General features: G+C 37.2%; 1 protein-coding gene across 1 annotated transcript; it reads right to left on the reverse strand.

The window, feature by feature from the left end:
• Positions 1–138: 138 nt before the first annotated feature.
• LOC135681684 (uncharacterized) lies at positions 139–27,977 on the reverse strand. Its single transcript, XM_065196256.2, has 21 exons — positions 27,782–27,977; positions 19,361–19,525; positions 17,933–18,118; positions 15,661–15,906; positions 15,132–15,251; positions 13,344–13,600; positions 11,945–12,032; positions 11,152–11,396; positions 10,465–10,737; positions 9,791–9,898; positions 8,640–8,842; positions 8,315–8,351; positions 7,542–7,697; positions 6,863–6,933; positions 6,313–6,427; positions 5,984–6,031; positions 5,412–5,504; positions 4,735–4,848; positions 3,518–3,606; positions 2,533–2,727; positions 139–1,496 (listed from the first exon to the last, which is right to left on the reverse strand). The coding sequence occupies exons 1-20, from the start codon at positions 27,960–27,962 to the stop codon at positions 2,538–2,540; spliced, it is 2,985 nt and encodes a 994-aa protein (XP_065052328.2). The 5' UTR covers positions 27,963–27,977; the 3' UTR covers positions 139–1,496; positions 2,533–2,537.

Consider the following 27,977-nt stretch of genomic DNA (forward strand, 5'->3'; position numbering starts at 1 on the left):
ATTTCACATGGGTTTTGATTTTTATTCCATTTTATTCCATGATAAGGCCTCAGATGTTGGGGTCTGTAAGATATTCTAAGAAAAAAGTACTTTGAAATTTATTTACACCATCAAAGATTTCAAGCACAAAGACACTCATCACTTTGCACTATTGTGTTTTTCTATAATTTATATTTCGACACGTCCGGTAACGTCTAAGAAGTAAAAGAAATTCGTACATCATAAAACTAATAATGCTAGGCTAGCGTAACACACACAATGTCACAAATCAAAATTATAAAATCTACAATTCCGTTTTCCAAAGCTTACCATAAAAGTCCTTACCTTACCGTACCAGACGCAGTTTTTTACATTCTTCAAACTTTAAATAGAAATATTAACTACAATCAAGACACCTTGTGGGTATCATTAGGACCACGAAGGCATACACAAGGAAACCAGCCTTAGTACGAGGAAATGCAAAAGCATTTGGGATCAGTGTTTTAGGACTGACTTAGACGCTTGTTGTAATGTTCCAAATTTTAATGGGTTTTGATGATCATAGGATATTCTCGTGTTAACAGTGCGATGATTAGCTTATGTTTATTGGTACTTGAGTACTGAGTAGAGGCTGAGATACGCATACGAGTTTCTCGGGGTTTTTTATCCGCCACCGCAACGGTCTTTGACACTACCTCATCTTTTTCTTTAGACCCTGATACGCCGAGTAGCTTGCGCGTAAATAGGGAGGGATATTGGCGAGGAGTTTTGCAATAGAAAAGAGCTTTAATTTGGGGGTTTGTTGAGTAAAATCTTCAAAAGTACAAGTGACAGAAAATAGAAGTGAAACTTTTTGATGAGGAACAAAATTTTGAAAACTTGGCATTTTGAAAACGACACATTTATGTTTGAACAACCCGTTTTGCTTTGCAGCCCGACATTCTTTGAAATGACATGAATAAAAGTTATTATCTATCCAAGTCAGGCTTGGCTTATCATTTCCTATATTTTATCTTTTTTCTTAAAAACTATACGTGCCATATAATACCAACTACCTGCCTTGTAAGGAACAGCCCAGAGGTTTATCCCCTCTACTTTCATAAACTTTCATTTGAAATACATTTTGTGTCCTGGCATCCAATCACAGCATACAATAACTTCCTTATTAAAGGCTGGTATTAAAAAAGAAAGATAATACAAAGAAAGCATCTCAAAAATTAGAAAATACAAAAAGGAATGAAAAAGACAAAAATAAAGGAATACGCTTGGCATAATCTAAAAATAAACAAAGATCTGAAATTAAATCTATTCGAAATGACCGCCATCAGGCAAATGATAAATTATAAAACAAAACTACAAAAGAAAAGCTATGCTAATGCCTTGAAACACTGCTAGTAACAAAAAATTACTCTATTTTCTCTTTCTTGAAAGGACCTACTACATCCTATGACTGTAGGTAGCCAAATGAATGAATTCTTCTTTTATGAATGAAATTTCGAAAGCCAATGTCCAAAAACCTACAAACAAGGACAACAGTATATCAAATAACAAAAGATATGCTTGTTTCTGTTTTACTCTGCAGTAAGCAGGACTATGGATTTCTGTTTATGGCCTAACATTCTACGACATGTGGATGAAACGGAACTTGACCGTGAATTTTTGTCTTCTACGTGGCAGAAATAATTGGTTGGTTGCTACCTGTGTTGAAGTTGGTTGAAGAGAATATTCCTATCAGCCTCAATACGGCTTTACATGCTCAATTAGGATTATGCCATTTGGTTAAGGTGGAGTCTTTGCTTAGCGATTTATTCTTTTAAAAAGTAAAGCCGCTGCGATAGTTCAAAGAATAGGGCTGTAGAAGTACGCAATTGTATTAAAAGAAGAGTATGCAATTGTATTAAGAAAAGAATGCATAAAATAGGCTGTGTGCTGAAAAAAGAATTTAGCATCTTCAGAAGGTTGTGACGCTGTAGGCAACAGCAGGCGATAATGACTATTTTGCTACAATCCTTCAAAAAATATATTGAGACCCGTGATGGTATCAGAACAAATTTAATAGCAGTAACCTATACGATCTTTGCACACACGATTTGCAACTATTTCACCAAATCTCAACAAATATCATTGCTTTGAGGGGGCGGGGGAGGAAAGGGGACGGTGGAAGGATTGAACAACAAATAAGTCTGTCTGAAGCCTAAGTCGAAATTACGAATTGTTTACAAAATAATTTCGATAGGATATCTTTTCGGTAAAATACGCCAAACAGACGTTTGCATTATTGTGAGGTGGGAAGGAAAGAAGTCTTACATTTTTTATGGACGATTGTACCCTCTAGTTCAATAGAAGTTGGAATAATTTCGGTTTAGCATAAGTTTTGGTTTCAACTGTGGCAGGGTCCTTGGAGAACCGGGGTGTCTTTTTGTGTTGCTGAAACATCTCTTGAAAGATTAAGGTTAATGGTAGGCAACGGTAGGCCAGTGAAGTGGTGTCTTATGACACTATATAAACACTAAATTAACTCTAGCATTGTAAAGGAGCAGGATATTTGCTTACCAGTTTCAATCTGTCTTGCAATAAGCATACTGCAAGTCTCCGTAATTCTCTTCCTTTATAGTGCTGCTTGTAATCTCGTCCAGAGTTGCTGACCTCGGTCTCAATTCTGTTTGTCTTCCAAGAAGCCTCTCATCTTTCTGTGCTAAGCAAAACTTAATTTGTGAAAATCGTGGTCGTCTTGATTCTTCAGGGTGCCTGTAAACGATAATGTTAAAAAGGAATGATTCATGAACATATCGAGAAATTGTCAAGATAATGAGAGAGAAACTCACATTTTTTAGAAGAATTTTTTTTGCATCGTCTGCAAAATATGTTTACAAGAAATAAAATATGATTGTGTTTGATATCTAAATCAAATTGTCTAAAAACTTTCTAGAACATAATTTTCTAGTAAGCAAGTTTCTACAAAGCCTAAATTTGTACTTCAACAATACAACAGACGAAAAGGACTGGGCAAATCAACCACCCAACATGATATTGAATGTCCAAATTTTTTGTGAGTAATCTTTCTTTGCACATTTGTTACAAGTGCCCTTTGTCTAGTCTATGCCTTTAAGGTAAAAGGCCTCCAAGAGACAGGCAGACATTTTGCTTAAAAATCTGTTTAAAATGCAGAGTGTAATAATTTTCAACGACATAAGCTAACTTCAAAACTAAATCCAGTGACACCATCACCGTAGATTATAAATGCCAAGCCAGCAAAAATTTATTTTGAAGCATTATCAATACTTTTGTACAAGGACAATTTTTTGAATAATAGGTTCTCTTAAGGAAGGCGACTGGCAAACGATGGGCGTGAAATTAGGGCGTTGAATAACTGGTTGACCATGAGACCTGCTCTCCAGGCACTTTCATAAAGCTACTTAGGTTAACTGTGGGTCAGTCTATAAAATGATATCTCCTTCAGAAACAAGACATGGAAAACAATTTTTATGGGCTATTTTGCTTCGTATCTAGGTAGCAAAATGTAACAACGCTTACATACCAGCAATCAATCATTAAATGATAAATCACTCGCGGACAATCTTTTGGAGGAGGCAGTCTGTATCCTCGGTTGCAAACGTTTTCGATCACCTGGGTGAAAATAGATAAATAATGAATCTAGCCAGTTCAGGACCAACAACTTTTGTGGTAACAAGGTGGATAAAATAATGTTACGTAAATCCTCGAACTGCCCCCTTAACCGTATGAGCCCCCTCGAATAAGCCCTACTCTAGAGGTAAAAATTTTCAAGAAGCCCTATAGGCCCCTCCCCGCGAATAAGCCTCCACCCTAAGATATCAAGTTTCTTACGTAAGCCCCATGTAAACCGCTTAAATAGAAAGCGCCCAGATGAATCCCAAAAACTGCCTAAATGGATAGCGCCATAAATGGATCCTAAAAACTACCTTCGCGTACTAGGTAGAGACAAAAAATACTTTGACTTGATATTTATTAGGTAAAATTTCATAAAAAGCTACAAAACGAGCTGTTTGAATGGAAACTCGGAGGTGTCTTTTTAAACCTACCTCCTGAAGATAAGCCCCATGTAAACTGCCTAAATGCATAACGCCTAGGGGGCTGGTTCGAGGGTTTTCTAGTAATAATTTCGGGGCTGTGTATAACACGATAAAAACGAGGAGACATACTTTTGATGAATCGTCTAATCAACAGCAAATATAAGAATAAATGAAGGGTATTATGTAAAACAGGCTATAAAACCCACAAAAGATCTGCACATAAAGAAACAGTGGCCTGTGGATATTTGTTACAAACGTAAATTTATCAGAAATCTCTACAACTAACAATATGGTGATTAAGTGCAAAATTTTGGGGATCGGCATAGAAAATGTTCATAAAACTAAAACAAATATCCAACAGGCATAGAAACACTAATAATACAAAAGAATAGGCCAAATCAACTGCCTACTATTAACCACAACTCCTACAAGAAAAGATTTGCATTATACAAAACATATACATTATGAGACTGCCTCCTCGATTAGTCTAACTACTGAGAGAGCTCCTCCTGTAAGTAATTCCTTCCATACAATCTATCTTGTGTCTATGTTTTGTATTGGTATATTGTATTAATTTCTTGTATTTTAGATGTATGCTTGTCTTGTTATTGATAAATTTTATGTAGTGGAATTTAAAAAATGAAAAACTGAACTGAAATGGAAATACAGACACTTTTATATTAAATCAACCTTTAAAACTTACGTCATCATTTGACCATCCTTCATAAGGCTTTTTACCCACACTCCATATTTCGTACAGCAGAACTCCGAAACTCCATACATCGCTTGCACTTGAGTATCGCCGAAACGACAGGGCCTAAACGAGAGAAGAATCAGTTTAGGGAATTGAACAAATACAATGTACTCATGGAGTTTTTGAAAGAAATCCTTAGCTGTTTGGCAATACTCGTTCTCTTAGCACTATTTTAATGTCTTAATATACCATAGTCCGCGCAACCAATTCTAAAACCGAAGGGGCCAGTGATTTGAAGAAAGAATCGGTTTACACCTCTCATTCCGGTTGTGGCAATATTTAATGGAATTACTTAATTGAATTTGCTGTTTGCTTTTCAAATGTGTTTGTTGTAAGCCACTGGTTGTAAATATAAATAATTTAAGCTGGCTTTATTATTTTATTTAGAGAAATAATGGGTAAGCCATGGCCCCCTAGCCCCCTAGCCCCCCATCCCCCTATGGCAAGGACCCTGGACACACAAAGTGAAATCGTATTAAACCATGCAGGGTAAATTCAATGCATGTTGAAAATGCATATTGAAAAATCGAAGATTGCGGCTGTCTTATTTTATAAGAATTTATAAGATTAAGAATCTTAATTCATTGGAGCCTCCAATTGTGAGTTACCGCTGAAAGTAACATTACCTCTGGTGCAGTCCATTTTACAGGGATTTGTCCTCCTTGAGAAATATAATGCTGACAGCCAATCAGATCTCGTGCCAGCCCAAAATCACCAATCTGAGTATAAATAATTGTAAATAATCTGTTGATGGTATCAAATTTAAAAATTGCAATGAAAAAGAAAACATTTTAAAACATACTGAAGCTTTCATCCGACACTCTTCAAAAAATGAGACATTAGAACATTTAAAAATCAAAATTCTAAGCTAAGAACTATATATCCAGTCGTGGATCTAAATAGCCCAATCAAAACGCCAAGCAATTGCTGTCAAGGTATCATTGTTCTGACGTTTCATACTCTGGAAAGTGCCAGATCAAAAGCTTGAGTATATATATTTTAAAACGCTTGTTTTTCAAGCCATCAATTAATAAAAGATTGTAAAAAAATTCCACATGCAAAAGTTAATAAGGTAGTGGCCATATTAGACATGAACCACGTGATAGAACGCGTTCTCTCTGACAATATCTAAATTTCTCTTTTGAATTTAATCTTAATTAATATCAAACTGAAACATAATATTTTGAAAAAATCTTACTTTGCAAACCATACTTTCGTCCAGCAAAATATTTCTTGCTGCTAAATCCTGCAAAAGATTAGATCAGTGCAAATTAATGACAAGCACCTATTGTTATTAAGCACCCATTTCATCATAAGGGGTTCATTAATTATGGCCCAAGAAAGTGTCTTTTCTAAAGGGGTTCCTTAATTTGGTCCAAAAATGGCTTTTCTTGTTTAGTTGATTGTAGAAGGGGGCATTTGCAAAAGAGTGGGTGTTAAGAGGGGGAGTACAAAGTATTCCAGCAAACAGTACATCTTCCATCATACAAGATGCATTATATTTACGCATTTAATTATCATATTTACCCGGTGCACGAACTGCATTCCTGATAAATATGTCATTCCTGCCGCTATTTCCCGCGCCATTTTCAATAACTGTCTGTGTAAATCGTGGTTTTTGTTTCCTGGAAGTTTCTTTGTCCTAGATTAACGGATATAAAAACCAAATTAAAATGATTTGAAAAGATGCATCTAGTACAAGCTTATACTATACAAAAGCTTGTAAACTGAACAGAAGTTGACGCTATAAGGCAAGTAGGCCTAAATCAAAACCAGCAGCCATCGACAAAATAATAAAATCTGCACGACAACATTAGCCAATTTAAACTTTCTACTAACTTTCAAGTATCTTTCGAGCTAAGTTTATAAAAACTATGAGGATGGTTAAATAAACTATGAAAATCCGTAAATCAGCTATTATTGGTCTTCGTCACGTAATAATATTTTTTCTGTTTCATGCTGAATTCCTTTGCCCAGAACGTCTTATAACAATATCCACGGCTATACATTTCTTTAATTATTGTTATCGTGTTATTTCAAATAATCATGGCTGCAAGTAACTTGTAGCTGAACTAACCTTAACCTTTGTTCTCTTCTTAAATATTTTCGCAGATTTCCGTTTTTCATGTACTCCAGAATAATCATTGGCTGAAATAGACACCAAAAACAAGAATTAAAAGATGTAAACAATGTATCAAATGACGTTTGCTTAATATCAATGACAGTTGTAAAGACTGCCTTAACATAGAACCACTAAATCTAGATAAATAACAAAGATCTAGATATAGTAACCTTTTTCATATTGAATAAATAATATCTAGGCTTAATAATAATATATAAATAATATTTTATTTGGAAAGAGCAAGCACCGCATACTCAAGGTTGGCTCGTTTCTGAAACCCCTTTATATCGATGAGCTTATCTGTAATAATTGTAGTGAAAAATGTTTCGGATGTTCATTGGAAGCATTAGTCATTCCAAGTCAATCGATTCTCATACGACATATGCTATGCACCATGTTGTGTAATCAGTAGGAGAGTCAAAAAGGCAATGTCGGAGTAAAAAAGTCCTAAATTACAAACGATGTTCAACCTAATGTTTCAACCAACATAATGGAAATGGGCAGGAAAATTCCATTTAGGTACAGAAAGTTGTAAAACTGAAATGTGACCTGCCTCCATCTGCCATAAATTCAACGGGCAGATTTCTGAGATGCCTAAAAGTGGGCCTGTGATGTATTCGAGCTTACAACTTACCGGGTAACGCTTGGTCACAACACCAAACATAAATATGACGTTTTGATGAGCAAATTGCTTCATAATGGCTGCCTCTTGAAGGAATTTTATCCTCTCTTCTGCAGAATTTGAATCTTTCATAGACTTGATTGCAACACTCTTGCTAGCACCATCCGACTAAAAGAAATAATTAATGGGCATAAGTTTATTAGAGACACCGGCGATAACCTAGAAAATGTATTTAGAAAATGTTGATGAATTGTTCCAAATATGAAACACTTTTAAACTAGAACACCAAGTATGTGTCATTAGCGATGATGTTCGAATGAAGGAATATCCTCTTTAGTTTTTGATAGAACAGAAGGAGATGCAGTATGTATCTATTTGTAACAGAAACGTTCATACAAAGACGAAAACAGGCCTGGCGGTAAGACTTTTAACAGGGGAGCAGTTAACGGGTCTCCTAGAAGTATTCAGGTGAGCTATAAGAATAGAAACAAAGGAAAATTGATTCACGGAGAGCAAATTTGCTTTTAGAACAATTTAGGAGAGCAATCTCTAACTCCCCTCCAGCGTTTGAGGAGAGCCTGGAGGGGAGCAAGAGCTATGGCTCTCCTCAAATGGCCAGGCCTGCGAAAACCTATTTTATCTCAAGAATGTAGCAGCGAAAATGGAGATAAGAACATTCAAGCAGTCGCCTGCTGCAGAGGACTCGAGGTTGTGGAGGACCATTATAATCAAGGCTAGTAGAAGAAGAAAGTATTAACTGTCATATTATGTGCTGATCAACCTACCGTGTTCCATACTCCGTAATGAACATAGCCAAATGCCCTATAAAGAGAGGGAAAGTAAACCAATGTAATACTGTAGGAAAGTCAACTTCTAATAACTGAATCTGTGGAAATAATTGTAAAAGATACATTTTCTCATTAAAGACTTAAAGCGTTTAAATGCTTGGCGGCAATTGTGACACACGCTGTAAACAAACCAAAGTGGCTTCGAGCAGTGTAAATGTGTTATCAAAATGATATATTTGTCTATTGTTGCTTGGTTCATGAACAACTTGACGAGGCTCTACCTACAACCTGAGAATACTGAGCAAATGCCTTGTTGACGTACCCTTGTCCCAATTGAGTATCGTGTCGAACTGTCAATTCCTTCCAGTCTATTTCTCGATCGAGTTGTTCACAGAGTTCCTTTTCGTTGCTTGGAGGCTCGAGGAAAATCTCTTGCTCGTGTAGCCTTTCACTGATATCTTCACTGCTTCCATAAACAGGCAAAACAAGGGTAACTTCACTGGTTTTCCGCTCAAGATCACATTCCTATTACGAGAAACAGAGGTCAATAGATGATATTCAGGCCCGTCACTAGCCATGATGCTCAAAGGGGGTTTCAAAGTCCAATTTTTACCGAAAAAGTGGGGAGGCATCCTTTATTTGTCGACATAGCACCCCTAGATGGCAAAAAACTTATCGTTTTTGCAATGGAATTTCTTTTTAAAGGTTGGTGTCACAGCCCTTGTGGCCCCTATAGCGACGGGCGTGGTGATTTTCGTGCTTTTCACTGTAATAAATATCCTGTTTAGAATATATCGAAAACTTTAGAATAATTCTAAAAACCTCAGCATTTTTCAAAACTTTAGAATATTTGAAAACTAAAGAATATTTCAAAAAAGTTCCCATGCCTGAATAATGTGAATTTTGTTGCCTTTGTATTAACACTTAAAAGTTCTTATTACCGTCAAACGGGCCTCAAACTAAACAATGAATACAGAATTTAAGAGTATGCAAATTTTCTGTAAATAGAATTGTATTTTTGAATCTGCAACTATTTCAAAACTAAATCAAATTCTATCCACACGTGTTTGAGGCATACGTCATCGAACCCGTCAATGTTTAAGGACTTTTAAATATTCTACTAATCTGATACCAAGTTGACGCTCGGGTCAAGATACTGTTAAACCCAATGACGTAAAACTGGCTTGCACGCTTGCTGGCGCATGTTCTGGGGACAATACTTACAGAAAAGCTGTAAAAACTCACTGAATCAGTTAGAATTCAATTTAAATGTTCTACTTTGGGGCGTGAAAATTTTTGAACCAAAACAAAGGTTCGTGCACTGGTAAGTATCTTTTAATGCGGTGAGGAGCCTTGGAAAAATGATCTCCAAACAAACAACCACAGGAAAAAATTGCTAAATAATTATATGCATAATTGGAAATCTTACAAAATGGTATATATTAATTATTGCAATTGGAAATCCAAACGTACCGGTTCAACAACAAAGTAATGGTGACTTGGCGGTGTTCCTGTGTGTATAGAGTTTTGGTCATCGCTGAATTCAATCCGTGGCATTGAATGTAATTCAATTGTCTCAGTCTGAAAAAAACACCTTTGCCTAAGATGGGGTTCAAAATACCAATGCTATATCGTCTTAAGAATGAGGTCCTGGAAGATGTATTTTAATAACTACTGTAAGACTGTCAATGTAATTTATCTTTTAAATCCAATGAGAAAGACAAATAGGCTCAGTGGCAAGGGTCGCAGACTACAGTTCTAAAGATATGTGACTCGTGTCCTTAAGAGAGCATCGATATTCACTAGGAGAGAATCGACAACGTTCTGTAATTCCAGGAATGTAGGACTCATGATTCCCAGTTTCCTGAAAAACTACCTTCGGAATCCAGGTAGGATCAAATGCAAAAAAATGCAAAGAAAAGATCACAGCATTAACTCAGTGGAGTTTAACAATCGCTATTAAGAATTACTTGGCTTTGAAACTTACAGGAAAGTTGTTTAGTACCTTTTATCTCTAGCACCTAGGGAACCCACAGGTGGCTGATTTAGACTGAAATTGAGTCTTGAGTATAGTGGACAAAAGGTTGATAGGACTATTCTTAAAAAAGTTTCGAAAATTTAATATTCCTTTCTGCAAATATACTTACATCATGACCAATGTTCGTTGGCTCCATAACATAGCTGTTGCTTTTCTCTGATATAAACGACCCACTAAAAGACCGAGTTCGCAAGTAGTTGACATCGAAGTTGAACTGATAGGTACGCCGGGTTAATCGTCGTCTCCGGTAAGTAAGAAAAGCAAAAACAAGGAAAATAACCATAAGAGTACCACAAACAACTCCAATAACTGTATACATCCACGGGCTGACTTCAGTATTAAATGTGGACAGCTTCTGTTTCGACTTTGAAGCATCCGTTTGCTAAAATTTAAGCAAATATGACGATAAAAAAGAATTACTGGAACGGGCCTATGTTTCAACGTGTAAATTAATCCACAAAACACAAAATGTATCGCAAGTTAAGACAAGAACAAATTGCAAAAGTGTCAATAATGATAAGCGCTGTCTGCACTGCACTGCACTGCACTGCACTGCACTGTACTGCACTGCACTGCACTGCACTGCACTGCACTGCACTGCACTGCACTGCATTTCACTGCACTGCACTGCACTGCACTGCACTGCTCTGCACTGTACTGTACTATACTGTACTGAAGTTTACTGTACTGTATTGTACTGCAGCGTACTGTAGAATACTGTGGTGCACTGTAGTAAACTGGATTGTACTGCAAAGCAAGTACTCATGTCACAAGCATGTTAATAGAAGAGACCTACCCCTGACCCACTGCCTCCGTCCCCATCACCAGCACGACCTTTTCCCGTAACAGTCACCAGCGTGTAGTGATTGCTCGCGGCCTTGGTTGTTGTGGTGGGAAAAGAGGGAGTCGATTGCATTGCTCTTTGGCAAATTCCATTTAAATTTTGATATCCCTTATTGCATTTACACTTCATGAATCCGTGGGGGCCACTTGGAAGACAGATTCCATTTGTGCAACCTGTTGCTGACGTACACTCGTCAGCTAGACGAAAAAAGAGAATTAATTTAAACGGCTGGCCTTTTCTGCTACAAAGTGACGTGAGTAAAAACAATGGTCGTTATACTCCAGCTAAGCAGTGTAATAATGCTAGACTTTAACAAAAGAAGGATGTTTTACACACAAAATCTTAGAGGTTTTCCGGTATCTAAAATTCAATCTATTTAGTAAGACCTGAAAATTAAAAATTATTAAGACTTTGATTATATGATTTTCTTAGGGTCAATATATCATGTTTCTTTCTGTTATTAAATGTGTCTCTACAAGAGTTCAAAAAAATAAAACTAGACGCCCACTTATATTAGCAACAAAAAAAGTTCGTCAGATAAATTTTTGGTTGATAAACTTCGTCGAAAAGAATTTCAGACAACTTTTCAGAATTTCGTCGTGACAAAATTTTGTCGTGGATATTTAACACAAAGATAGCAACATATTACCACAATCATAGAGACAAAATCTTTGAGCCAGATCTTGCCAATAGGCAAATCAAATACTTTTGTCTATATGCAAAAAGTAAGGTTGAGAAGGATTACCTTGGCACTCTTCCATGTCTACAAACTTAAAGCTTTGTATAATTGCACTGGACACTGGTATCTTCAACCTGATACCTTCGATTATGATCTATAAAAAAACCGGCAAATTTTAGAGCTTTTCGCCTAAGCATAACACTAGGTGTCCTCTTTTTATCGTTATTTGACCTAGATTATACAATTTTATGTGCTCCAATACTGGTATTTTAGAATAATAGCGCTTTTCTTTATCTTCGAGTTTGGGCTTGTCCAAGAACATTTTCTATAAACACTAGAGTGTCTTTTTTATTGACGTAGTACCTAGGTTCTTGTCTAAAACGTAATTTTATTGACGTAGTTCCTAGGTTATTGACGTAGTACCTAGGCCATTTCAAACCTGAAAAAAATTTGGTTCTAAAACACTAATCGGACTTATTCCTGTCTAAGTTTATCATCTAACTAAAAAATCAGAAAAAATCTCGCATTGAACTTGAATGAACAGTTCTGTGTAACATATATAACAGATTTAAGGCAGTGCTGAAAGTCCCTCTTGCAGAACATAGAAAAATTCATGCCTTCATTTATTATCAGAAAAATTTTGAACAATTTGGAAATTTTTTTTGCAAAGCGCGTTTTAATAAGGCAGAGAAACTTGATATGGTTATGTACCTGCTGAATGGTTTTCATTTGTTTGTGGGCGCAAAGCAGCACGTTTTGGAACAGAAGAAATCACAGAAGATTTGCGAGATTTTTTAGTTTTGATTTGGTACCGCGGTTGCCAATTCTTTCCGAGAGGAGCACGTAATCGTGGCTCGTCGCTAGCCTTTTGCAATGAAATCAAAAATTGTGTCTTAAATATATCTCTGGCATAAACATAAGTGGAGATTTGTCTGCAAACTCTTTTTTGAGACACTTTTCATGTTTAATCGCTGATAATTTAAAAAAAACGAAAAACTGAATCCTCCTCAGTTTTAATCTAGAAGTCGAATTTTAAAATAGCATGACTGGTATCAGTGTGAACAATGTAAGTTAAGATTATAAAATCGCTCCCTAGTTTAAAGCGCTGTTTCAACTGGGCCCTGAAACAGGATTAACAAAAGTAGATTGCTTGACGTACATATTTATAATTTTAATAAAGTTTTAGTGCCGCAAAATTCGAAGATGGCACGAAATGGCGGAAACATGTGCACACTGAAACATTTTTTGTATATTTTTTACTTACATTCGGTCAGTATCCGACGCTTATACTCTGGAGATTGTCGGACGATAAGTGCTTCAGTATGCATCGCATCTGTGCATCGCATCAAGGTTACAGTATACAATAAAAAATCTGCTTATTATTTATATTCAAAATGTGATTTTCACCTTTCAAAAATCCTACGTGTTTCAAAATCCAAAGACTTATGAAAATATAAGTACGTACCTGAAAGTTGCTTGAAATATCAATTTTGATGTCCTTGTTCGTGGCTGCGTGCTCATTTTGACTGATAAGCATGACCTCTCTTAAAACTGACACTTTGTCCTGGGCGTTGTACGACTTTGTAGATATTCTTAACGCTGCATACAAAAATAACTTATAATTCAGCCGGAAGCAAATCTGGTTTCCAGGAAATCCGTAAGCCGGACTTGTAATTGTGGCGCTTCCTTGACCGTACCCTTGCTTTAACATCAATGAATAGCCTGCAAGACAACGTGGACGATTTCACGTTAGAAAAATCTTCCTTTTATCACACGACATCTGGCATTATGTTGAGGTTTTCAACACAAAAGAAAAACCACAAGTATGGCGAACTTTGCATAACTCGAACCGGTTGGGCCTTTGAAAGGTCTTCGACTCGAGCGGCGCTTGCAAATCATCTATGTCTTTCAAACAACATCAAGAAAGCATACCTCCAATTACTTGACGAGGTTTTCCTTAAAACAATTAGATTCAGGTCTGGATAAATGTTTCAACATATGTGTAGAGATTGTGATAATAAATGATGTATATTTGTACAAAACGATTTTTTACAAAAAAACTAGAAAAAAACTATCGTACTTCCTCTAACAAAACAAGTGCCAATCCCCCTTTAAGTGCCAAAAAACCCCCAGCCCCAATTTTGCTTAGTTTGAAATTGTGCCCCCTCTATTATGCAGCCAGTTCCATTTTACAGAATTTAGCTGTTTTCAAAAATGAAGCTGTTTCTAGATGAAAACATCGACATAGATTTAAAAATTAAACTTGAGGATTTTCCGTAGATTCTTTTATTTATGTTAAGTTTACAATAAACTTGCTAAACATAAAACCATGAATGGCCCTTTGACTCCTTGAACTAATAGCAACAACCCCTTGAAGAACCTGTTAGGCTTAGAGGACTACAGTGCATTTATACCATCGGCATTTATAGCATATTAACAGTGTCCCAAAATATCAACATTTAGCAAGCATTCTGGGAAAGACAGGAAATTCAAAAAGAATTTCAGAACTTGTAGTGTGAAGACGGCATTTATCAAGTAGGAAGAATTGCTTATAAAAGATCTTGATATATAAAAGGAAAATGGAAACTCTGTGTATATGAATCTAATCTGTTTATATTAATTGCAATTTTCGCAAAGAGTTTAATTGAAATATAAAGATAGATAAATTCAGGCTTGCCAAAAACAGTGCCTTCCTACAATGTTCAAATATTGGCCCTAGCAGCAGAGTACAAAACCGACTTCTCCTCTGGCCATAAAAGCTTAAATTCTTTTGAAAAAAAACTTCTGTTACAAAAGCATTTCTAATTAGACGTCTCTATTCAATTGTAAATTATAATGTATTACATTTACATATGGACCTTACAATATAATAAACAAGGTCGCAAGAAATTTAAAACCCAGTAAATTCAAAAGTGTTTGATTATAGCCAAACTCAAGGATTTCTTTGAAAAAAGAATGCTTTCAAAATCTAGGCCAATTTCTCTTGGGCAGACAAACGGTTCACTCTGTGATAATAGTGACGAAAGTAAAATTCTCTCATTCAGAGATTTAGACTGCCATCATAAGTTTAAAGTCAATGAGCCAAGCATTGGCCAATCAATAATCATGCGAGTTGCATTATGCTTAATGATTGGCCAATGTTTTGTTGACAGATGGTCTAAGCCCCTTTGGTATCTATCAATCAACTTTAAGAATCTGATTTTAATGAGACGCCTTCCCCTGGCTAATGCATAAAGAAGCTGAGCTGGCATACCAGTAGCAGACGTCTTCTTGAACTCCCATGGTATGGATGAATTCTTTGATAAAGACCAGCCACACATATCTTTTGGATCCACATTGCACGACACTGGCAGTTCGTCCAGAGAAGGAATTTCTGTTTAAAAGAAACAAATTTCTATCAAGCATTACTCCTAGGAGAACGATTCATTAGAAGACTAGTACAGCGCAGAAGTTCTGATTTTGCAAATATTGGGGGTTGATGTTCTTTGAGATCTGAAATTATCGTAATTATTTAAGGAAATGTTTTGCAGTATAGGTATATATCTGTAGACGTCAGCAAATTTCAAACTAACTTGGCTGACATACATTAACAGCAGTCAGAATAGATGCCTTATCTTAATTATAAAACGCTAAGTGGAAACTTGATGCCTCGTGCACTATCATGTCCTACCTTGTCTTCTTCACATGTCATTTATGTCTTCAAAGTAAACGTAAAATAAAATCACATGACCTTATAAGGTACCACGATAGACAAAAGACATAAGGAAAACGGATATAGTTACCTTCAATTCTGCAACATTTTCCGTATTTAATGACCGAAAATCCACGATACCCATACAATCCAACAATAGCCCAACCCTCCGGGCATTCTTGTGACCAGACCATTCCAGGATCTCTTGTTCCACCTTGTTGCTTTGATAAGTCAAATCTTTTGCAATTCTTGTAATCGATGCCATGATCAATCAGAGCAGAGCACTTCATTCCAGCAATGCGTTGGTCATGCTGTCTATCCTTAACTATCTTAATACCTGAAAGAATTCAAAATGGCCTTTTCATCTTATTTTAGACTGCCTTTGTCGCTACTCAAAGTCATTAGATTAAGACATGTTTCAAAGCTTTGCATTGCATGAAGTAATATGCAAAACTCATTGCGAGAGAAAAATTACATTTAATACCTCAAGCGTAGATACTAGCATAAATGAGATATAGAGTGATAAATTCCCCATAACATTTTCCAGCATAGAAACTATTTAATATCACTAACAAATAATTACATATCGCTTACATATAGATAGGGCAGAGACGAGAGCCGCAATTCGGTGTATAGAAGTGCCGCGAAAGAAAAAGGCTGCTGTGCAGGAGACTGCTGTGCAGGAGACTGCTGTGCAGGAGGATCGTCTTTGGTAGCAAAAGTTTAGCGAGCGATAGAAGTGGTACCAACGTCAATGTGCCGGGGACAGACGTTATATTAACTAACCCTTTTTGCAGGTTTGCAAACAGATCCAGGAGAAAATCAAAGCAAAAAGACATATTCCGTGACATCCGTTTTCGCCAAAAGAAATGCAAGCAAACGTGATCGTATGATTCTTGTAAAAAACAATAGAGCACTGATGTGATGACGTCACTTAAATCTAATTTTAGGAATTTTTAATATCGATCCCATAACCTGAAAGAGCATCATTAAGTACCACATCATATGCAAAATCAGTATAAGGTATTACGAACCGGCAGAGGTATGGCCACATGAGCACAGGCTCTTGCCTCATCAATCCTCTGTAATTTGGTCTTGGTTCATAACTTTATGAACCAGGCCAGAATAACAGCGAATCGTAGCAATCAGTCTTTTACTGGCCATATCTTGCCCAATTTTTGAACATATCTAAAAGATTTTGCCTAATGAGAGGTATTTTATGCCGTTCTTTCAGATCATTTAGTCAAATTTAAGAAATCCATCAAAAAGACTTTTGACGATGTCACACTTCGGTACTCTATATAACCCGCTCGACGTGATTTGTTGATAGTTTTTAGTTTTGATTGGGCCGTGGTAGCTTGGTGAAGGACTTTAGGGCTGTAGTGGAGATGGGGGGCTGGCACCCAATATTATAACATTCTAGGTTTTCAAGATAACGATAGCAAGGGTTTTCAAATTACGACTTTATTTTACACTTTCATTAAAGCTTAAAAGACACCCAAACTTTTTCACTAACACGGAAAGTGTGTGGGTATTTCGCACAAGATTAGTTTAGCAATGAACAGTTCTGGTGGCTAGGCCAGAATTTCGGCTCCAAAACAATGATTTTGTTCGTAATGATTTTGAGTGTAATGTCTCTATTGCATCGTTTTAGGCCACTGTGAGATTGTGATGCAGTCGTTTTTGTTCTACTGGACGGGATCATTCGACTGGGCGAATTGCAATCTATCACAAGACCCGACCACTTTTAAACAGTGTCTTGTTCATATCAACCATTATTCTGTCACGTGTACGCCTTACCGCGCAAAAATTAGCATACAACAGTTGAGCCCCATGTATCTTATTGCGGGATACTGTTTCACATGTTACCAAAACCGTACGTGTATCATTTCTTGTTTGACAATCATACACAGAGTATAACCTTGTAATTAAATAGACTAAACCTTTGCAATGTGATCGCAAGTTTGGATCCAATAAAATGAGATGGAAATCTGGTATATGTTTCAGAAGAGCATTAAAATAGTTTTGCACGTTCTCTTGCAATTTTATGTAAAAATATAGCCAAGGAAAACCACCGTTTTCAAAGCGTTAAAAAACTAATTTCACTATTCGTTGGAAACTGCAGAAAAAGGCGGTGAAGATCTCACTGTCCTTTAAAAAGTTTAGTTGGATAATATGGCAAAGCGGGAAGGGATATTGCTGGCGGGGATGTTTTAAGGGTATGAAGTTAGATGGTAATTGACTATGTCGTGTTGCAAAAGCCACTTTCCCCAATCAGTCAAGCAGGGTTTTTCTTAGTCCCCGCAGCAAAACGCGTATTCTCACTCACACTTTCAAAGAAAAGATGCTTTATAGGATCATACCAGTCAAAACGTGATTATCAGAACACTGCGCCCTCCATGTCTCATTAACGCCACTTGGTCCGTTTTGTTTTGTGCTGAAATCAAACATCATCTCTGATAAAACCTGATCGACAGAAGCTTTGCAGCATTTCATATCTTGCACCGTTCTGTTTAAATCTGGTGCCCACAAACCAACAGCTACAGTGCCTGCCATAAAGAAAACAGCATCGCGAATTGTTAATTACGTAGAATGTGCGGTAATGTAAAAAGATAGAGATAATAGATTCAAAAGTAAACTCAACTGCTGCAAATAACAAACAAGCATAGCCTAATATGAGATTTTCAGCCAGGTTTTGGAAAGCTCTATATCATGTCATTTCCTCAAGAAAAGTTTCTCAGTAGGCAAATATGACTGGGCCTACAGGAATATGTCAGGGCCTAGTTTAAGTTTGATGCTTTGCTTCTAACAACCTCTAAACGTTCAAGTCAAATCCTGAAAAAACACAACCAACAGATCGTTTGAGTAGAGTTCCACCAAAATACAATGGTGATAGTAGCTATATCAGTGCTCTTCCATTGTGTAAGGCAAGAATTACGCAGAAGGGCCTCTAATTTCATCTGGCCTAGTCTCTGCAAAAGAACTGGTAGAAAACCATATCACCTTTCTAGAAAGATGAGAACATTTGAAACAAAACCTTGCTATATGATAACTACCTGCCAAAAAGATGAGATTGATCTTGCTTTAAACATTAATCTTTTGAGCTGGTAGTTTTCAAGTGAACAAGAAATCATGTTTCTGCTTGGATTACAAGATCTGCTCAAAAATTGTAGAGATCAATGTCTTAACTTATCAGTGTCTATGACCCGCCTTTCAAATCTTGGGAGTCTGCAGCCCCCTCATTTCAGGACAATGGGAGCTTTTCATGGCGTTGATCCTTATGAACATTGTGTCCTGTGCTACACTCATTTTTTACAAGAAACAAAGGTCGATGTTGAGTTCTCCACTTTCTTAATGTTTGAAATTTCAATACTCGTTGTTTCTTAAGAGTTTCTTAATTATAATGCCATAATGTCGTATGGAATGTTCGTGACCCTTTTTATCAAGTCAAGATATTCGCTTCCGTTCTGATGCTATATTTAGATGTTGCAAGTATATTTTTATCCTTTGTTTCTCAAGTTCTAGGCCAATAGGGCAATTATGTGCTTGTATTTTACAAAGTTTCGTTTTTCTCAGTTTTATCACGATTTTTTAATTTTTTGCTTCGAGTACTGAAGTTTCTTACTTTTTTCCGACTGTTCAGTACTCGTTTCTTATAGCCAGCCTCTTATAAAAAATGAGTGTATTCTTAAATCAGTGCAAACATTAAGAAATAAGTTGAACCTTTGTGCATTATAAAAAGAAAACCAAACAGGTTATAAAAAGACGTGGAGCTAAAATTAGTAGCAAACCTTCTGGACATTGATTTTTCCATCTTGCTGTCCAACCTACTATCACATCAGGGTCTTCGGCAAGAGAGCTGGAAAACCTGTAGCAGCTCTTCCCATCATCACCTGCTAAATTACCCTTTCCTTTCTGATCTACAACTCCACTTTTAACATTTATGATGAATATTCCTAAAATGACAATAAACACTTGTTAGTTTAGCGATATTATATTCTGCAAAACCGTTCTCGAGATACGGATCCAAGTGTGGTGTGGTGCATTGCCGTGAAATGGCATCATATAAAAGATGTCTGATGGTTTATAACAGAAGTCCTGAAGTTTTGAATATCATAGCACTTGGCCCTCTTTCTGTGTTTGAACTGATTCAAAAACTATCAGTTGCAGGATGAATACCTTTTCCTTAGTAACGATACAGTGCTGTTTAGAAACTCTAATATCCCTACGAAAATTCTACGTCGAATTTCACAACCTCTGAAAACTCTGTTGGCGATGATTGATAATAACAATGATTAAGGATTAATGATGGTGATGATTATTCCGATTTTTGATTGTGGTTGTAATTATTATTACATAGCTCCTGCTTTCCTAGGCGCCAAAATCGTTCTGCGCATATAGCTTGAACGGCGTGTGACAGCTACAGCGTCATAGAGACTCACTCTTTTATAAGTACAAACAGTTTCTCTATTGAGAAACATTTGGCAGCATCTCGCAAAAAGGGAGGATGCTCTGTGAACATTGAAACTGCTTCAAGGATAACAGCTTTGTTTTGAGAATTGACAATACACGCACCCGTGTTTTGAAGGCTTTTTGCGACATGTTAAATACATGCCTTTTGGCTATAATCAGCGTATAAGGGAAAAGGGACATTACTGACCCTCCTGCTCTCTACAAAATCAACTCAAAAATGTTTCCCTCCATTAATTCCTTGAAATTAAAATAATTGAAACCGCACAGATTCCATGGTCAGGGAATACGATATCATTCGTTAAATAGAAGGTCCTGGTGTCGCACTGCAGTTTATCTCTTGAAAACATTACATGGGAAAAAATGGTTTCTCGCGTTTCCAAGTTGAAACGTGTATGCAATTTGAATCTCCTCACATGCTAAGATTACATAACAGATAATCACTAGATTCATTTCAGTTCTCGGCGTAACAAGAGCTCTGCTGTGATTGCAAGAAAAGATCCAGGGATGTCCCTTTGTACCAGGAACATTTCATATACTGAAATCACACAATAAAATCTCTGGCTTGAACGGCCAGGAAATGCTAGAGAAACTGGGCTGCTTCTGGGATGATCTTTAATTTTCAGCAAAATCATTGCAGAACCTGTAAAATTCACCCAAAACTCAATAATAGACGTCCTTTTCCTATAAAAATTTTGCTTTGTAGTTATCGTTTCTTCGTGATTGACTGAAAAGGTGGGAGGATAAGCTATGCTAAAAATTGAAAATTGTCTGCAAAATCTCGGTTATTCTTGCGAAGTTTTCAATCTAGTAGCCTCATCAAAATCAACCCAATCAGACAATTCAGGATCATTGCGCAACTGTCTTTTTTCTTAGCATCCAGAATTAAAGACCACTGGCCACAATGAGTCAAAGGGCAACAGAACAATTGAAGATAAGATAAGCCAGGTTTCATCCAGCATTAGCCAAAGAACTCTTTAAATAAAGACTTAAAAATGTTAACAATCTGATTTGAATAATGACGAAGATAGTGAAGTTTTGAGAAAAAGAAGACAAAAAAACGACAATTGCACAAATTAACCTTGAGGGAACAGCATTCGAGTATGCTGCGAAGTATTTTGATTAGGCAGTGAGAAATTTGTAGCAAATATGAAACACCGCAATACGCCGAGAATAAACAACAGTAAATACACGTAAATCAGTAAAGGCTAATATTTCGCCCCGGCATACGGGGCTTCATCAGAGCAAAAATGCCGGGGCGAAATATTAGCCTTTACTGATTTACGTTTATTTATTGTTGTTTATTCTCGGCGTATTGCGGTGTTTCATATTTGCTACATTTTTATCGATATTTCGCCGCAAGAACTCCTTGGAGCCCGTCGAGCAGCCTGCTACAGTGACCTTTTCTTCATTCACACAATGAGAAATTTCACTGAAAAAGAATTTTCGCAATTCTTATAATGAAACGAGAAAGAAGCTGTGATAGGGTTACAACCAAGCACAAAAATGCAGCCAAAAAGCCATTGCACCATTTGCCTGAACTCTGCTGGTGTTGTGTTTCAATTTTGTCATAAAATAAAGTTCTGGACGACCAGGGCAAGATTCGGATCAATAGTACCTGAGGTATGGTATGTTTGAATACTTCTAAATGGGTTTCGACAAACCAAGAGGCGAAGTGACAGTAAATCAGCAATGAGAAATTTTGTGCACATCACACGATATGACAGTGTAGCCCTGGGCATACAGCTTTTTCGCTTCTCCTTTAATTTGCAAAATTGACTCAAGCATTCGGCTGCTTGCTGGACATGCAACCTTATCAGGGCCGCCGAGAGGGGCCAAGGGGGCAAATTGCACCCCCGCCACGAAAATAGAATTAATCAAATGTAACAAAACTATGCCTATAAATAACTGAAAGATACATTATGAAATGTAATTTAAGTTTATCTAAAGGGCCTGTTTGAGTTTTGCCCCCGGGCTTCTGAAACCTTACAGCGGACATGAACTTCATTGCTTTAAACGTGTAGCTGTTGTAAGATTCAAAACTGAAACTGGAAAAACGACAAAAATTTTAGATCTCGGTATACCAGAAAATTTCTTCAATGGCATAAGGCTGTTTTGGCCTTACATTTTCAACTGTCTATTAAGTCTAGATTTGACTGAGCCATCCCACGTCTATGCAATCATCGCGCATGCGCAATTATGGAAATCAGTAAGACGCTGTCATTCAGAGAAATAGTCTCCCCAACACCAATAAAGAATATTCGTCTCCCCAACCAAGTGGCATACAATGTCAAGTCAATTTTACCAGTTAACTAGCAATTTTGCCGCCCAGTCAAAGAATTTCAAACGATTTTGTTTTTGGATACAAAAAACTTAGAATGCTATGAAGAAATTCACTCAAATAAGACCAAAGAACATACTGTTGAAGAATGGCGATAATATCATATAGTCTGTCTAAGAATATCTACGGGAGATGGGTATTAAGGAGGTGCGAGCGTGCTAAAACCTCTTTTATGACAAGGTATATCCGAAAGGTACTTATGCAAGTTTGTTTCCACAGTGGCCCTACATCGCTGTTTAACTGCGAAAAGAAGCGACAGGTCGGCTTTACCAGGTTTAAGATTTTATGCTCTAGCCGTTTTACATATTAGTGAAATCCTTGTTTTGTACAAAGACATGTGCTTTACTAAATATTGCATGGGATACAAGAATATTTAATAAGCAACCTAAGACGATGTTAGTGCAATCTGCAAGATTCACAGCACACACTAGCCCTTAGAGGGGGGGGGGGGGGGGGGGAGGAGGAGAGAAGAGGGGGAGGTCTTTAAGAAACAAGTAAGAGTCTTAAGTATTAAAGCAACGAACCTTCTTAGCTTGTGCAACGAAGTAAATTACTATGCTAATAGACGATTGGTTAGAAAAATGTTTAGCTATTCCGCTGGACAATGCCCTTAAGACATGAAAGCCCTTCTGAAAAACAACAAAAAATCTGGATGTGGCACTTTTGTCCCTTTTGTTTTTATTTACCTCTCCCACGGCCTTTGATTGTGTGACCGAAATGTTTTCTTGGGGCTGCTAGCCATGGCTTCAACATAAAGATCTCTATGACAAAACGAAACGTAAAAATGTCACTCTATATTGCCATTCTTTGCTTGTTTTTGTGCACTGTGGTGTTCCTTGCTTTGTTTCTTTTATCTACTTTGCTGCAGGTATTCCTTCGTCGAGCAGGTATTCCTCCGTTATGCCTGAGTATGCCTGAGTCGAATTTTGATCTAAAGGGTTCTGCCTATGAAACTTTACTTAAATTAACCGTAAATGAACCTCTCTTGCAAGATGGTTAACCCCTTTTTCATACCGGAGCTTGGAAGCAAATGCTTCTTAAAAGATTGCTTATACCCTAGTTCACATCTGACAGGATACAGTCATGGGAAAAGTTGTACCAATTTGAATGTTAACATTATGCTGGTTAATTGATAATGTTAACAAGGAAAGTAAAACAGAGCCGACCATTCGGTATTACAACAAAGTACTTCAAGAGCATTGAAACATCTGCTGTTGATGACAAGAATTCTGAATTCCCTGACAACCCAAAAGCATGTTTTATCTGGTTTATATCTCCAGTCCTGCATAGCCGAAAGCCAAGAAAGAATGCGGTGTGTTCAAAAAATGACATTTCCGGTACAAAAAGCTGTTACATATATTTTATATATGTATACCATAAGGATTACTTCAGGCCGTAGCGGCCATACCATTTGTTTTTGTCGATACTTTAGATCCCCGATTTTGTCTCCAATTATTATTTCTCTCGCTACGGCCCTAAAGTAAATCAAGCAGATTTTTCCGAATATTTTGCATATTTTGTTCAAGATAAAAACTAGGAAGCAGCAAAGAGAAAGGCTAGCATTGTGTAAAGGTTTGACGGCGATCATGGTTTAAGGCAGTGGGTGCTCTTGCACGGTCACCTTGCTTCTTGATACGAGCCCCCATTCGCCTGCAGACTGGAAAAAAAGATCTTTATTTATATTTTATGCCAATATTTCCATTATATATTCCTTATTGATTCTTAATATTTATTTTCCATTTTGTTTCCAGCCCGCTTTCTGGAATAGTTTTACAGCCACAGAGATGCTTCGTGTTGCGAAGTGCATCATTCTCCACTTACCTAAAACCTGCAGTCAAAGACAGCTAGTGTTCAGCTAAACCAGAGCAGCAATTTCGTCTCTACCTTCCGGTATTTGTTTCACTACACTATTTTTTATAAGAACAATTTTATAAGAACGCGAGCCTCGAAACTGGTCAAAAGTTATAAACAAATTAACAAGCTGAGGCTGAGCTACTGTAAAATGCAAATTTGAAAAACGTTTTATTTAAAAAACGATGAATTTTAGCCATGTGTGGGTGCTTTTTCGGTGAATATTCAAATTTGTCAGCAAATTAAGGCTGTCCCACTCACTGTCTTGGCAAATGAGGCCTGAACACAACCCTAGAGCGAAAAAGCTAGCACTCGCACTGCTTACACCCTATTAGATTAAGAAGAAATTAAGAACAATGAACAATCCAGCCTCAGATTTTCGAAAAAATTAGGAACAGCCAGCCTGAACATGAATTCACTGGTTCTTATAAACAGGTGTATTAATTCTATCGTCTTCTTAAACCTATGATCTGGCGTTTAGATCGGTTTAAAAAAATAAGACAATCTCAACCAATTTTTTTTTCATGAGACGCCGACAATTTTTGCCGAGACTAAATGCTCTTCCTTTTTGGAATACAACAAAATTCCATGACATTTCTAGCATACATTCAAATATACTGAACAAATCTACTCTAGTTTCCTACCATATACTAAAAAATTTTTAAGAAACAAATTGCTTTTTCTCATAATTTTCCCTTTAAGGCTGAGCAGATTCTTATCTTGTTCTTATATTTTTGAGAATAAAGTCCTTGTGTTCTTATAAAAAAGAGAATGCAAATCCCAGCGAACAATGCAGCACATGACGACTGAAGAAGAGGACGCCTCATTCTTCCTCCAGACAAAATTTTGCCTTGATTGCCTTTTTCAAATTTTACTTGTATCTTCTGGTTGAAAATTTGTTAGTACTGGAAATGAAGTAAAATCATCTATGGTCTGTTCTCAACGCTGTCAGGAAAAGAAAAGTTCAGCCGCAAGGGTAAATTCCTTTTTCTTTTTATACTCTTGTCAAGTTATGAAATGGCCTTTCCAAAAATTCTTCAGTCCTGCAAAGCCGTGTCACACCCAAACTACGCCTTGTTTTAATTGCTTTCTGAGCAAGGTTTTCAGAGCCTAGAGATATTGCCCAGAGAAAAGGTGGACAGGCTCTGGACCCTGAACAAATGCATGGAAAATAAGTCGATGTATAAACTACTAATTCTAAACATTGAAATTTGTTGTTTTTCGACTTCAAATTCTTATGAATGCAGGTACTCGTGTAAGTTGCTTGGCCGTTTAAAAGAATTTTTCGGTTGTCGGGAGAAAGGCTAACAGAATGCTGTTACCTGGTGGTACGTCTTTAAACTATAGCTCGCCTATCTGATAAAAACTGTCATATCTCAACTGTATGCTGACAAGTGCCCGTTGCCCTATAGAAAGAGCTGTGATTGGAAGAGGAGTTGCCTAACGAGCTGCTAACAAATTTTAGATGAAGCTAACAAAACTGTTATTTTAAAAAACCTTTCGTGATGTCATCCAGTTAGAAACGAAATTTAAACCACACTTAGACCGTGAAAGAAGCGCTTGGAATGAGCACCAAGGTATGGTCTATCGCTCGATCCTTTGGCCAACGCTTTGGAGTTCATCCCCGCAAAGAATTGTGGTATAGCTAGTACCATGTTGTAACATGAAATGTGCAACCCAATCTGCAATGGCCGAGGGAAAAAAGAATGTCCTACACAGTGAGTAAGGAGTAGAAATTCCATAAGAGAAAACGAAAGCTTTATTAGCAAGCAATCAGGAGTCGCGTTCTTAATTGGGTACGAAACCAAAGCTATCTTTTTCAGCGCCTTGGCTCGTGAAGTAGGCTCTTGAAGGAAGACTGGAACCAGGAAGCTTGAGAGTGGATGATGGACATTCTAGTTCATTACGCGATCTTTTCTCACTAATATTGGAATAATGCTTTCATTTTCACTTCTGCCGCAGACAAAGGCAAACCCTTGTGGGGCAGCGGCAACCTGAAGCCAGCAGGGCTCAAAATAGTCTCAATCAAGTATCAAAAGCAGATAGGTTCGCTCAGCTGCATAGCAAAAAGTCCTTGCGAAAGCGTGTTAAGGTCTGGATAAGTCATTAATGTCTTTTGTATGGAATAAAGGACTAGAAGTCATGGTCAACAGGGATAAAATGATATAGCGTGAACAGGAGGTCCTCTCGCCGTTATATTTCAAAATCGACTTTTTTTGGTTTTTTTTGGGGGGGTGGGGGGTGGGTGGTGGCTGAGCCCATAAGCTCTTATATCATTAGATATCTGCTCTTTGATTATTCTTCAATCATAGGGATCTTGTCACCAAATTAGAGAAAATTCATACCCAATGAGTGGCATTTTGGTTCTGTTTTGAGAACTGGTATGGTTTATGTTGAGATTTTGAGGGAGGAAAAGGCATATTCAAAGTCTATTTAAAATTGCTAGAAAAATGGTACGGTATGATGTACAGGAAAACATTAGAGTAAGTAGGGTGCTACACGAAAACCACCTCTCTAGCTTTATTAGGATTATGATGTCACCAGAGCTGGCATAGTCGTAAAAGCAACTGTTCATTTTTATGCAATGCATGTAGTTATCCTCTTGTATAATTTGAAGCTTCATAAGAGATTTTAGTATAAAGATGTTCGATTGGATTGTAATGTGTGATGTATGACATTTTGTTCTGTACAAGTGCTGGCTCCTCAGTTACTATTTTTAAAAACGTCTCAAATTTCCTAGATGAAACTCAAGGGACCATAGTTATAGAAGGCACATCCTGATGAACACAACCTGCGCTGAAAGATCGGTGATTGTATAAATAAAACTAGGTGGCTGCACACTACCATTACAAGAGGCTGCCAGTGTGCTTTACTGAACCGAAAGTAACCATGCTTTGACTGTGATTTCCAAGCACAAACTTAACACCTGTAGAGAACACGAATCGTGAATGTTATCCTTGCGTCATGTTAACAAACAAATCGCGATAAATGCCAACACAGTTACCTGCAGACTGCCTAAAGTTGACGAACTGAAACTCTCGATGCTAAAATTGCAGGACAATGCGGCAGTCACAAAACGTAGATTTCAAAACGTTGGAATGGGATGGGAGGTATTTTATACTCTGGAATTTATCATGCATATAACATGAAATTTGCACTAAAATACAAAGACTGCAATATATACGCGGTTCTTTGTAGGTATGGATCAAGGTATTAGCAAGCGTTACAGCGTATGTACAGCGCAAATACGGCTACTGTAAGTTGAGACCCGCGAATCTAACCCGTTTCTTTCGCAATAGTTCTGAAAAGAACGACCAACAGAGCAAATATGCAGAACACGAAAGCATAATGCACCATTAGAGAAAAACCTAAGGCACATGCCTGCAAAGAAGAATAAATTCTTATTGTACCTAGCGAACATTAGCTGTTTCAGGACTCGAAGCTGCACCTGGGTAAAGTCCCTCCAAACGCGGGGTCACAATTACCGGCCTAACTCCGTATGCAAAAACAGTGGTAGAAAGGTCCAGGAGAATGCAATCAAATCACTTACCTAATATAAGGGAGATGGTTTGTAAATGAAAAGCCATTTTTGCCCATTGTGGAGCAATAACTCGGCTGTAGAAGTCACCTTCCGATCGCGTAGATAAAGGAATCATGTTTTTAGTATCTTCTAATTTCACTTGTGTTCTCTTGGCATCGTGATTGGCAGGTGACAACATCTCAGCGTGCATCTCAGGGCGGCAACA

The sequence above is a fragment of the Rhopilema esculentum genome, chromosome 12 (genome assembly GCF_057945365.1).
Source record: "Rhopilema esculentum isolate cy_ngs chromosome 12, ASM5794536v1, whole genome shotgun sequence".
Lineage (NCBI taxonomy): Eukaryota > Metazoa > Cnidaria > Scyphozoa > Rhizostomeae > Rhizostomatidae > Rhopilema > Rhopilema esculentum.